This window comes from Myripristis murdjan, chromosome 17 (assembly GCF_902150065.1).
Source record: "Myripristis murdjan chromosome 17, fMyrMur1.1, whole genome shotgun sequence".
NCBI classification, from domain to species: domain Eukaryota; kingdom Metazoa; phylum Chordata; class Actinopteri; order Holocentriformes; family Holocentridae; genus Myripristis; species Myripristis murdjan.
Window position 1 is genome coordinate 10,081,955 of NC_043996.1, and position 11,553 is coordinate 10,093,507.

The following is an 11,553-nucleotide window of genomic DNA, read 5'->3' on the forward strand; positions in this document are numbered from 1 at the left end:
CCTTTTCGAGTCAGTGCAAAAACAAGTATAAATACATCAAATCTATGAAAAATACACTTTTAATTCAATTCATCACTCTACATCTGAGATAAACCTTTTCCTCCACACACATTATCCTGATTTAAATAGGGCTCATAATTTTTACAGTACATCTGAATGACAAGTATACAATTCCAAGAGCAAAACAGACAAATCCATATAAAGTTATTTTAAAAAATATGATGATCCAAAATTCGATGATGTAAGTCCCTCGTCGAACATGGTCGCATATGAGTTTTTGAGGAAATCGACATAGTTCTGAATGCTTTGCTTGTGGCTCTCTGATTGGTCCAGGCTGAGCTGCAGGTCTTTCAGGCGGAGCTCAAACTGTTTCTCTGCCTACGGGTCAACATATAGACAGTCAGAAGGATTTTCTCAGGTTTTCTATGTTGGATGGATTCAGTAAAATCTGAGACATGTCTTTGTGTGATACTCACAGACAGCTTGCTCTGACGAAGACGCTTCAGCTCAGTCTCCATTCTCCTCTTCTCTGCCTCCAGCTCCAGGGTTTTGGTGTGAAGGGCCTCCTCTCTGGACGCAGCCTTGTCTTTCACTTTGCTGACCTGCACATGGAAAAAATTTTAATTACCTGATTACAAAACACAAACACTTCTTGTGGAGATTTTGCCTAGTAAGACCACTTTCGAATGTTTACAACAAAAGTAAAAGTAAATGTAACAAAAGTAAAAGCTTTCGGAATACAGACTGTCCCTTTAGGGGACCACACCAGTGATTTTCAGTATTACAATTTCCCCACATTTTACATTGTAACAAACTTTTTTGTATTGTAAATTTGAATTTTTGGTTAAAAACACCCACCTTATAATGTTCTGCTTCTGCAGCGAACAAAGTCATTGCCACTCATAAACTGCAGAACTGTTAATTAGCTGTGTAAAGCAAACGTTTTTTACCCTGGTGGAGGGACCGTTTCACTCTGCTCAATTTCAAGTCCTCGAAACACAACAGTGCTGCTGCTTTTAGGAAAACCAATGTGGACAACTTCATTACGGTGATGGAATACTGATGGGAAGAAAGTTAATTTTCATATGAATCCAATGGTTGGATAAAAGGGAGATAAGATACTGGCGTTCTGAAATACGACTGCTTGCTTTGGGAAAAGATTAGCGGGAATGTGAAGTTTATACAATTGTATAATGTAGATAATGTAGATATTAGGCTAAACATGCAAAATAAGTGGTATGTTCCTTTAACTCCAGCGTAAACATCATCATGCTGCTTCACCTGCTGCCTGACATCTGACAGAGCAGCCTCCAGCTGTCGGCTGAGCGCCTGGCACTCTGCAGAGCGCTGATCCAGCTGCCGGTTACTGTAACTGAGGGCTTCCTCCTGAGCCGCGAGCCTCCGCACCAGCTCCAGGTTCTCCTGCTCCAGCTCCTCCGCCTTCCTACAATGACACACACAAGCCACACACACACACACACACACACACAACCACATGCAAGGCCAGCTCCAATAATTCCTCTCTTTAAATCCATGAAAAGGAGACCTTTAAAACAGACCCTGAACTTTAAAACGTTGACATTTAGATAACAGACATGAAGGGATTTCTTACTTGTGAAGAGAATTCATTTTTTCTTGTAGCTGTGAATTCGCCTCATGGATGGACTCTTTCATCTCCACAGATGATCTCAGCTTTTTGGTTTGACTGTCCATCTGTGCACATAAAACTACATTATCAGAATAGATATTTTGATATCCCTCACCTTGGGCACAAGCAAACAGAGCAAAGGATTTATGTTACATGCAGATTTCTCACTGGATAAAACAAAAGCCCATTTACACAATTTGCTGCGCCTCTGCAAACAGAAAATGGGCAAAAATTATTACTGATTCAAGGTTGCTGATATTAGACTAGAAAGAATTTTTGAGACTATAAAGGAGGTACAAGCACAAAAACACAAATGGATATGTAGGTACAGAGGGTTACAACCTACAGAACTTTTATAGTCCACTGCAATCAAACAACTTTCTATCACAAACATCAACACCAACTCAAACGGCACCAGAGAAGAGGACACATTACAAGACATATGTGGCTTTACTGCCGCCTAGTGGTCAGAGGCAACAAATGGCTGCATTTTCCTCTCTCTGACCACCACAGCTCTTGTTGCACACCTTAACCTGCAGTTGCCTAATGGACTCTGACTTTTCTGAGCACTCCCTCTCAGAGCGTCGCAGACTCTCCTGGCACTCGATGAGCCTCTGCTCGGCTGCACTCAGTAACTCAGGGTAAGCCTTCAGCTCGTCCAGACGCCCCTGCAGCTCCTGCCTGACCTGGGCTCCAGAGCAGGATGGCAGCAGGGGTTAGGGGTTGGGGATAGACAAAATATTAGCCTAAAGACCGCAAACACTTCTCACACTAAATCCTGACTGCCCACAGAAGCATAACATTGTGTAAAGCATGCAGAACATGCCAAGATTCATCCTCAGACGGAGCATCAGTGTTAGCATAAATGCTTTGCTGTTAAGATTTAGGAGGCTTGGCAGTGAGCCACACATGCAGGTCCAGTGCTGCAGAAGAAGCACTAGAAAAGCCAAACAACGCATTTACTGGCCATTCAGCAGAACAATAAACAGTGCCGAGCTGTGTAAACTGTGGTTAAATGCACCAACAATGCTGTTAGAGGGACAACTGATTATAAACAGACAAAACAAACAATTAACTGGTTACATGAAATATTACATACTGAAAAATGTACATGCTGGTATTCATTAGGGATTGTGCAAAGTCTGCATGACTACAATGCAAAACTATTTATATGGGCGGTTTTACCTTCTCAACCTCCATGTCTTTTCTATCTCGCTCATTCTCTGTGTCTCTTAAAACACTTGCATACTTTATCCTGAGATCATCGACCTCGGCCTGAAGCTCTGCAACCTAGAAGACACATACAAAATAGATTCAAAATTACTGTTAATCTAATAGCAGTCCGCAAAGCATGGCATAATAGTGATCATCATCATTTTGTACAGCACTTTTCAAAGCACTGTTCCAAAGTGGTTAAAAAAGGTTAAAATCGGGAGATACAAAAGGCAGAACACAAAGTTAGCAAAGCCCGAAATCAAAACTAAACATAAAAAGGGATGATAAAGTGGACTAGCAGTTGCCTGCAGGTTATGGCACTCAGTCAGGGGTTTAATTTAAACACCATGTCTACAAGAACAAAATCAGTAAGTGAGTGCTAACCTGAGTTTGGTACTGTTTGGCTTGGTGTTTCCTCTCCTGGGACACGATCTTCTCCTCTATCAGCGCAGCCTCAGAATCAGCCAGCTGCTGCTCCAACTCAGCAATAGATGCCTGCAGTCACACAAACTAAAACAATAAGCGACAAGAGGCCATGGTTTACAGTGATTTTAGAACAGCTAAAGGCCGATGTTAGGCACGGTGTGAAGCAATCAAGGACTGGAACTATCCGTTTTATAAATTAAATTAATTCTCACATAGCAATATTATCATAAAGCATATTTTATATTTTATATAACCCTCTTATGAGCAGGACAGTGATGTTGTATAAATATAACCTTGGAACAAGTATAGGCAACACCACTGAAAAAAACTTTAATCATTGTAGTGGACACCCTCTTTGTACAACAACTGCTGAGCACCTGTTTGCTGTCTGAAAGTTTTTTTTTTTTTTTTTCAAATTAGTAAGCATGCACATGAATGAAAGAGAGATGAAAGCAAGGAAGATGGCTAATTAGCTCACTACAGAGTTCCACCAGCCACGCTTTATGGAAATGATCAGCACCTCTTTGGCCTCTTCTTTTTTTACCATCTATTATTCACAACAGATCTTTTTCACAGCAGCAGTTTTGACATGAAATAGCAGATAAGCACAGGTGTTACTAGTGCTATTAATTCTGGCTGCACTCCATTTAAGTGGACTAGAGCCTTTCTAATGAGCCGGAATGAACTACAGCAGCACTCTGGCTCTGTTAGACCTCAGTAGAACAGAACCTTAATTCATATCATTAGCAACACCCGTTTTTACCTGCTTTTAATGTCAAACTGCCTGCTGATCTAAAGGTCTATTGCCTGCTTAAAGCCAGTTTGTACAAAACTGCCCACTGAACAGCACTATGAATAATTATGGATAATACTATATATTTTAGGTTGCAAGTTACTATACCTGTATTGTTGCATTATTGATGCTGAGGTCTCCATTTTCAGCATTAAGTGTTTCAACCCTCCTTATCACAGTCTGGTTACCTGCACTGAAGTCATCCCTCTCTCTTTGTATCCTTGCTGTCAAGTCTGTCATTTGGCTGCATGGGAGAAACACATTTTACATTTATCAGTGTAAATTGGTTGCTGTCATCTCACACAGTGCATGTAGAATGATTCCGCTGTATGTGGTAGATTAACTACCAACCTTTTTAATAATTCTATCTGAGCAATGAGTTGGTTCCTCTCCCCTGTCATCTGCTCCTGTTGCCTTTTGCAGGAGTCTCTTTCCAAGCAAGCTTTGGCCAGCTGAGCATCCTATATGCCGACCAAGCAGACGATTTCAAAATAGAATAGATTTCAGCGACAGTAAGCCTATTTTAAACCCTGCAACATTTTGGCTGCATACCTTCTCTCTAAGCTGTGTATAGCATTTATCAACAGCAGCTTCGAACCTCTCGGCTCTCTGCTTCTGGGCTCGGGTGGCCTTCTTGAGCGAGTCTTTGTCCTGTGTTGCCTTCTCAGACAGAGAGGAGATCGCCACTTTCAGATCAGCAATCTCCAACTTCTGCTCAGTCACGGTTCTCTCCATAGCCTGGAATAGAGCACAAACCAATCTGATATTAAAATGTGACATATTCTCTCTAAAATACTTTGTCTGGAGCACAATTTTCTAATAGACAATTTTGTACCCGAAGCTGCACAGCCAGACGGTTGTTGTCGGCTTCCTTTTGGCGTAACTGCCCCTGCAGGTGAGCTCGAGTGGCTTCCACAGACTTGGTCACGTGAACTACGCTCTCTATGTTCTCCTATGAAGATGGATAGAATGGTTTTGAATGCACTGAATTCATTCATCTATAGCCACATCCATATCACCACTTCAAGACTTACCTTTTCTTTTCTCCGCAGGTCCATCAGCTCTTCGACTCTTTCCTCAGTCTCACTCAAATCTCTTTTTAGAAGCTTGTGAAGACAAGAATAATCTGCACTCAGCTGATGATGGGGAGTTGAATCAATGATTTCACAGACATCATGCAGTAGAAGAGCTATTTTTAATGGTGCGTCACAGATTTTAAAATGCATGCTTTTCTAGCACTTCGTTTATTTACTCTTATAACTCAGTACATATAGGAGCATGACCCAATAGTGACCCGATCCTTGATGTGAATTTGGCCAGCTCATACCAGCAGGCCCATTAAAACCACCAAATGAGTTATTAACCTGACATAAGCAGATTAACCCTTAAAGAGTAAAGCTTCTGACAGCGTGCCACAGGTTAAGTCAGTGTGAGTTTCAGTGAAGGTCTTTCACTCTCCTCACTGCACAAATGTAATGCAACACTCACCAGATTTTCACTTTCAGCCTGTGTGATCTTCTGCAGCAAGACATCGATCTGTCTGTCAGTGTCAATGCGATCAGCCTTACATGAGAAATAGAGAGAGATGTTCTTAAAACAAGTCAAAGAAACCGCCATTTTCTCACAAAACTTCAAAGCTGCCAGTGTCTTCATCTCCACAAGTTATGAACTGAACTTCTACTAATATAATAACACTATACTATACTAATGTCACTGCTATCATGAACAAAAAACAAAGTGTTGTAGCAAACCTCTGATTGCTGGAGCTGTTTCAGTTTCTGCCGAACTGACTTATTTATGCGCTTAAAATCCTCCAACTTCTCCAGCAAAAGTCCTCTCTGCCTTGTAACTCGGTGCTTATTGGTAGCAGACTGTCCAGAATCCTTCATTGCAAGAGAAAAAAAAAAAACTATGACTATTAGATGCAAACGTGAAATAAATAAATGTGCATCATACTAATATAATGCACAGCAAGGAAGTCAAGCTTTTGGCTTTTGGAAGAGCACCAAGGCTCATATACAATACCAAAACAAGCGAAACATACTGCAAGCTCATCTCCCATGGCATCTTTAAAAGACACAAGCTGTATGGCTGCAGAGTTGGCAGCTGCTTCAGCCTCCATCAATATATTCAGGAAAGGGCTCTTTCCCCTGTCGGCAAAGTCTCTGTGACTACATGCAAAGTGAGAAGACAAAAGATATGCCTTGAATCAGTTAGGCTGAAACCACTGTGGCTGCAGAAGGGTGAAGGATGAAGCATGCAAATGTTAAAATGTGAAATCCTGCAGGACCTCACCAGCTGATGTCAACCTCTGGGGGTGTTGTGTGTGCCCTGCTCCTCCTGCCTGCCGCCGGGGAGCCATCCAGATCACCGCAGCTCAGAGGAGCATCTTCCCTGGTGGAGCTCAGACCAACTGGAGAGTCTGGAAAGGGTTCCTCTGGAGACATGGCTCTTACTATTGATGCCGCAAGGTAACACGGAAAGACAGAGGGCAAATGTTAGACACAGTCGTAACTCCACTATTATTGGATCTCCCAAATTAATGTAGTTTTACTGGAACAAAAACATAACAGCTCTGCCTGACGGATACTACTGTATTTACTGGGTTGTCAGGCAAGCTAACTAAGCTTACTCCTTAGCAACCAACACTATGGACAGTCATGCAGGACACTAGCGTCTAGACTACAGTGAAATTATAGAAAAAAAATATTAATTTACTTATGTAAGACATTTATCGCTACATGTAACCTCACTTTAGTACTCTCTTCTATGCAACTAACCTGTGAAAATGTGAGTTATTCTCCCTCACGCTGCCATTTAATTTGGCTCGACAGCTACTACAAAACCAACAGCTTCTTTCTTGTAAGGTCTCAGACGATTGGCTATTCCCGAGACAGGAAAACAACGTTGCTGGGCGTTGATTTGTTCCCTACGGACCAAGTGGGCGGTGCTTCATTTGATTAAATTTAGTAAAAGCCAATCAACAGAGCCGTTTATGGAAACCATAGAAACGAAGGGGAAGTTTACTAAGAGACAACCTGGTAGCCAGGCTAACATGAAATTAGCAGAACAGCGCCGCGTCCAGATATAAAACTTCAATGTTGAAAGCACAAAGCCTAGTCTCTGTGCTTTTTTAACTTGTTGCTTCATTATTCAGCCTGCCCAGCTTTGTTTTCCGTCGGGTAAGAGTTTAACCGGTGCTTTAGCTGCAAAGTGTAGCTAGCCAGCTAATGCTTAGCTAGCGTTGATTGGAAATGTTCAAAGCAAAAATACTTTTCATTGGACCCACTGAAGTAAGTCAATGTCTCTTCCTTTAGCACAGCAACTAACTAGTAACACCTATATAAAATTATTTGCTTTGTGTGTGTGATTATGCTGACATGACCATTATATTATCTTCCAGAGTGGGAAAACGGTTCTGGCAAATTTCCTCTCCGACACAACAGAAACTGTGGGAGGAGAATACAGTCCTACACAAGGTGTCAGGTACAGTGGACTGCAACTTTATCAATAAATCTTTAGTACCACAATTTTGGTCTTTCCGCTTTGTACAACCAGTTGGCCCCCACTCCTAAAATAACAGAACACTTGGAAAGCAAACTGAAGGAAAAACTAAGTCCCAAGTCCCAAAAACCAAATGCATGTTTTTGTTGTTTCAAGGATACTGGAATTTGAATCCCAAAATGAAGGAAGTGGTGACAAATACTCCACATGTGAGGTGGAGCTTTGGGACTGTGCAGGGGATTTCAAGTAAGCACATAGCATCGCAATCACATTTTAAACAAACTGAGGTTTAAAGAAAATGATCTCCTTTCTACCGCATGCTACAAAGGTGTAAATAGTCCTCCAATGTCTTCTTATTTGACACAGATTTGAATCATGCTGGCCAGCAATCATGAAGGACTCCAACGGCGTGGTGATGGTATTTAATCCTGATGTTCCAAGTCACTTGAAAGAAATCGAGACATGGCACTCAATGTTTATCTCCTCTCAGGGGATGCAGAGCAGCCAGTGTCTTCTGATCGCTCACCACAAGCCTGGCAGTGGGACAGAGGAAGGGCGGCTGCCTTTAGGTAACCCCTGTTGCAGGCCACATGTGCTATTGTTACAAATTATGCTCATTGTTAACATAACATCTTCTTTCTTTAACATCTTCTTTCTTTTTTATGCAGCGGCACATTTGAGTAGACTTCCGCTTATTCACTCCAACCTGGAGGAGGAGCCGGAAGATGTGAGACAGGCCTTCAGAAGATACTTGGGCAACATTATGAACACATTGTCAGAAAGTAGAGAACGAGAGGAGATGTCCATCATTACATAGCAGTGAAGCCTACAAAGTATCCAGCTTAATGCCCAGCTGTTTTTGTTTTTTTTTTTTACAATAGCATTTACAATCTATGTAAAGTAAGAACAAACTCACATCTTTGCTCTCAGTTCACTGTGCACAAAGTCTCAACCAACATCAGATTAGTGTTTTTGTACATCATTTGTCAAAATACAATGTTTCAAACCAGCTATGAATAAAATACAGTCAAACTAAGCATTGCCTTTTAAATAAATACTCAAGAAACAAAGTGTATCTCTCAAACTATAGATATCTCTTTATTAGAACATTTGAGGCAAGACGTTGAGAACATAATGATCAGAAGTGCACAATGAGAAAGAGGGGTCCAACATTCAAACATCATAACCGACAATGCCTCCTTTGCCTATGCACTCTCCAATGTAGAACCACATTAGCACCTCGGTGGTCACCAGTCCATTCCTGATCGCATCCTATGGAGGGAAAAAGAGAGGAGTGAACACTTGGAATTTACTGCCAGGGCTTTCACTCAAGTTTCTAGATGTAAAGAGAGTATATAGTGCTATAGGGGTGGGTGATAAACTGATATCATATGAGACTAGATGTCATTACAATGAGTAATGTAATATTGTGATATGGCACAAAGTGTCTGTTTTAAAGGCTGTGTTACAGAGAAGGGATGCAGTATCCTCAACTTGCTTAACCTGCTTGGTCATTCTATCCACATTACTAACAACTGTTTATCAAAAAATAATTTCTGTGCAAATATTTCATAAAAACACCATTAGTCACTCCTCCCATTTTGCCACAATATTAATAAAGGTAGTCAAAGATATTGTGATATTTTTGTGTGATGATATATTTTATCAACCAGCCATATGACAACAGCAATGTACATTTTAACAATGATTAATACTTGAAAATAAGGTGATACAGAATCAGAAACAGGACAGAAATAGGAGTGCAATAATGAGTCCCATCTCATGCATAAGCACATCCCAAGCCCGTGACAGAGGACACGTCTTTCTCTGAACACACTGACACATCCTCACTAATGCATTCTTGTCAGGCAGGCCAGTTTAATGCCTTTCATTTCCTCTACGTGTTGTTAATGCACTTGGTTGATTTAGTGCTATTTTCTCCACGTTGTTATGTGGTATGTGTGCCTCCTTTTATTACCTTGTTTTTTTTATGTTGTTTTCCTTTGGGCTGGTGTGTTTTTTAATCATCTGGCTTTATTACTATTCTATCGATATAAGCAAAACAAGTTGTGCTCCACATCTTTTCTTTTTAACAATGGCCCTTAAAAATGCCCTGGGTTTACATATCCTTTTTTAAAAAATATTTTTTATTGAGTGAGTGAGGGTCAAAATGCATTACATTTATATTCCAACAAATTACATACTCTACTTACTATTCTCTTTGATAAATCAAAGGTTTTGCAGCTTCATTGGGTTTACATATCCTAATGCTCCTAAAAATAATACCACCTTAGGTCTGACAATGCGCAGGTTCTATAGCTAGAGCAAACTGTATACCAAGTTCCTTCAGTTTCACTTTTTACAGAATAAGGCACAATATAGAGCTATGTACACTCAATTCCAGTCCATTCACACACGTCTTCATTTTGTGAAACTAGATATCATCTTTGATTTTAGATGGTGGAAAACGGTGACAGGGCATAGGTGTTGTCTTTTGCTGGTTTTAAAGGCTGCACTACAGTTAAGTTATGTAATTATAACTTACCTGACTATTGGAGCTGCTCTATTATTTGCCTCCCTTAACACTGACATTCATCAAAATGCCTATATATCAAAACCCCGTTGGATAACTATTATGTGAAAGCACCAATAGTCCTCCCCAAATATTTGGCCAAAAAATATTGTGATACTTGGTTTAGTCCATATCGCCCAGCCCTATGACTTAATCATTTTATTTAAATATGCCACACTTTGAGGCCTCAAACATAAATCTATGAGAGTGGTTACAAGTAATTCATTAGGAGGCAATAGCAGTGACATCAACAGCCCACACTTGGCTGATTTACCTTCACTGTGGTCTGTCCGAGGCGTCCTGCCTGGTAGCTCTTGACGAGGCCGGAGGCGGCCTCCACGGCTTTGGGGATCTCAGCCGGGGACGGAGGCACCAGCTCCACCCGAGCGTAGTGCCAGAAGGTCGCTAGTCTGGGTCTGACGTACGTGACAGCGCCTGCAACACAGAAAGGTGTTTAAAGACATGAAAACAGCCAGCCAATACACTTGTTTTGTGCCCCGGTTCAAGCAACTGGCAGCAGACACACACAGCAGAAAATAACCTTGGGCGCAAAAGCTGTCCACCTGGCTAAAGTCCACACACCTGGTGAGGACACACTCAGGTCTACTGCTGTACTACTGCTAACATGCTGTAGCTAACCTTCATGTTTTACTCCTCACCATCTCAAACCGAGTACAAAAGTTGAATTTACTCACCGCCGACCAAACCAGGCACTTTGGCTACCAGTCTCTGTACCGCCTGCGCCATTCTGCAGCTTTCTGAAAGATTTTGGCTGCCTTCCGTTTGTCCCCGTGGTCAAAGCCACCGAGCCTGCAGAGGAAGAGGGAAAACTGAAGGAGCATGACGACACCTCCGGGTTATATTTTTCAAAATAAAAGTCAGCAAGCGCTCATTTTGCAAGTTATTCAGAATAAAACTATAATTGAACCATAGCAATTCAATTCAGTTCATTCAGTTTCTATGAATTGAATACGCTGGCAAAGTCAAGAATATTAAAAAAAAAAAAAAAAAAAAAAAAAAAAAATCACAATAGCAAACTTAGATTTAAATACAATCCCCCCCCCACATACATGGTATTTATTATATTTCTAGCCATTGTAGTTAAATAGTAAATGGACTGCATTTCTTCAGCTGCCATGCAAGGTGCCAAGCTGCCCATCAGTTAGGGGTTCAGTGTCTTGCTCAAGGACACTTTGTCATGCTCTCTGGAGGAGCTGAGGTTCGAACTAGGAATCCTCCTATTATCAGACAACCATTCTGCCTCCAGATGTTTAGTATGCAATGTAGACATCAAGGAATAGATAGGAATGCTAGAGATGAATTTACAATTACTGAAACACAAGGTGTGTTTACTTAGAGACATCAATTTAACTCCATTGCTGCATAATTTAAGTG

The 11,553-nt window shown here is 41.1% G+C and overlaps 3 protein-coding genes across 8 annotated transcripts; 1 reads left to right on the forward strand and 2 right to left on the reverse strand.

Moving 5' to 3' along the window:
* Positions 1-43: 43 nt before the first annotated feature.
* On the reverse strand, positions 44-9,403 carry LOC115375809 (outer dense fiber protein 2). 3 transcript variants are annotated; one of them, XM_030075361.1, is made up of 16 exons: positions 6,863-6,966; positions 6,378-6,537; positions 6,127-6,253; positions 5,834-5,965; positions 5,571-5,645; positions 5,117-5,188; positions 4,918-5,034; positions 4,635-4,820; positions 4,434-4,543; positions 4,191-4,326; positions 3,248-3,358; positions 2,834-2,938; positions 1,613-1,713; positions 1,282-1,444; positions 477-602; positions 44-378 (listed from the first exon to the last, which is right to left on the reverse strand). In XM_030075361.1, the coding sequence occupies exons 2-16, from the start codon at positions 6,527-6,529 to the stop codon at positions 205-207; spliced, it is 1,887 nt and encodes a 628-aa protein (XP_029931221.1). In that variant the 5' UTR covers positions 6,530-6,537; positions 6,863-6,966; the 3' UTR covers positions 44-204. The 3 variants fall into 3 exon arrangements, with proteins under 3 accessions (XP_029931221.1, XP_029931220.1, XP_029931222.1); XM_030075360.1 differs by having other exon boundaries at positions 6,378-6,540; XM_030075362.1 differs by lacking the exons at positions 6,127-6,253; positions 6,378-6,537; positions 6,863-6,966 and adding an exon at positions 9,397-9,403 and having other exon boundaries at positions 5,834-5,997.
* On the forward strand, positions 7,088-8,918 carry ift22 (intraflagellar transport 22 homolog (Chlamydomonas)). 4 transcript variants are annotated; one of them, XM_030075402.1, is made up of 6 exons: positions 7,088-7,375; positions 7,486-7,568; positions 7,743-7,832; positions 7,953-8,155; positions 8,255-8,411; positions 8,552-8,918. In XM_030075402.1, exons 1-5 carry the CDS (start codon positions 7,337-7,339, stop codon positions 8,401-8,403), a joined length of 564 nt encoding a protein of 187 aa, XP_029931262.1. In that variant the 5' UTR covers positions 7,088-7,336; the 3' UTR covers positions 8,404-8,411; positions 8,552-8,918. The 4 variants fall into 4 exon arrangements, with proteins under 4 accessions (XP_029931262.1, XP_029931263.1, XP_029931261.1 ...); XM_030075403.1 differs by having other exon boundaries at positions 7,953-8,004; positions 8,077-8,155; positions 8,255-8,622; XM_030075401.1 differs by having other exon boundaries at positions 8,255-8,622.
* Positions 8,660-11,014, reverse strand: LOC115375833 (ATP synthase subunit g, mitochondrial-like). Its single transcript, XM_030075406.1, has 3 exons — positions 10,854-11,014; positions 10,433-10,593; positions 8,660-8,858 (listed from the first exon to the last, which is right to left on the reverse strand). Exons 1-3 carry the CDS (start codon positions 10,903-10,905, stop codon positions 8,760-8,762), a joined length of 312 nt encoding a protein of 103 aa, XP_029931266.1. The 5' UTR covers positions 10,906-11,014; the 3' UTR covers positions 8,660-8,759.
* Between the last annotated feature and the right edge of the window lie 539 nt (positions 11,015-11,553).

Coding starts and splice junctions, on each gene's coding strand:
- LOC115375809 (XM_030075361.1), bottom strand. CDS start 6,529: ATGTCTCCAGAGGAACCCTTTCCAGACTCTCCAGTTGGTCTGAGCTCC. Junction 5,966..6,126: donor CCATGGGAGATGAGCTTGCA/GTATGTTTCGCT, acceptor CTTGCAATGAAG/GATTCTGGACAGTCTGCTAC. Junction 1,445..1,612: donor AAAATGAATTCTCTTCACAA/GTAAGAAATCCC, acceptor GTGTCATTGTAG/GAAGGCGGAGGAGCTGGAGC.
- ift22 (XM_030075402.1), top strand. CDS start 7,337: ATGTTCAAAGCAAAAATACTTTTCATTGGACCCACTGAA. Junction 7,376..7,485: donor TTTTCATTGGACCCACTGAA/GTAAGTCAATGT, acceptor ATTATCTTCCAG/AGTGGGAAAACGGTTCTGGC. Junction 8,156..8,254: donor GGAAGGGCGGCTGCCTTTAG/GTAACCCCTGTT, acceptor TTTTTTATGCAG/CGGCACATTTGAGTAGACTT.
- LOC115375833 (XM_030075406.1), bottom strand. CDS start 10,905: ATGGCGCAGGCGGTACAGAGACTGGTAGCCAAAGTGCCTGGTTTGGTC. Junction 10,594..10,853: donor AGTGCCTGGTTTGGTCGGCG/GTGAGTAAATTC, acceptor TCTGTGTTGCAG/GCGCTGTCACGTACGTCAGA. Junction 8,859..10,432: donor TCGGACAGACCACAGTGAAG/GTAAATCAGCCA, acceptor TTCCCTCCATAG/GATGCGATCAGGAATGGACT.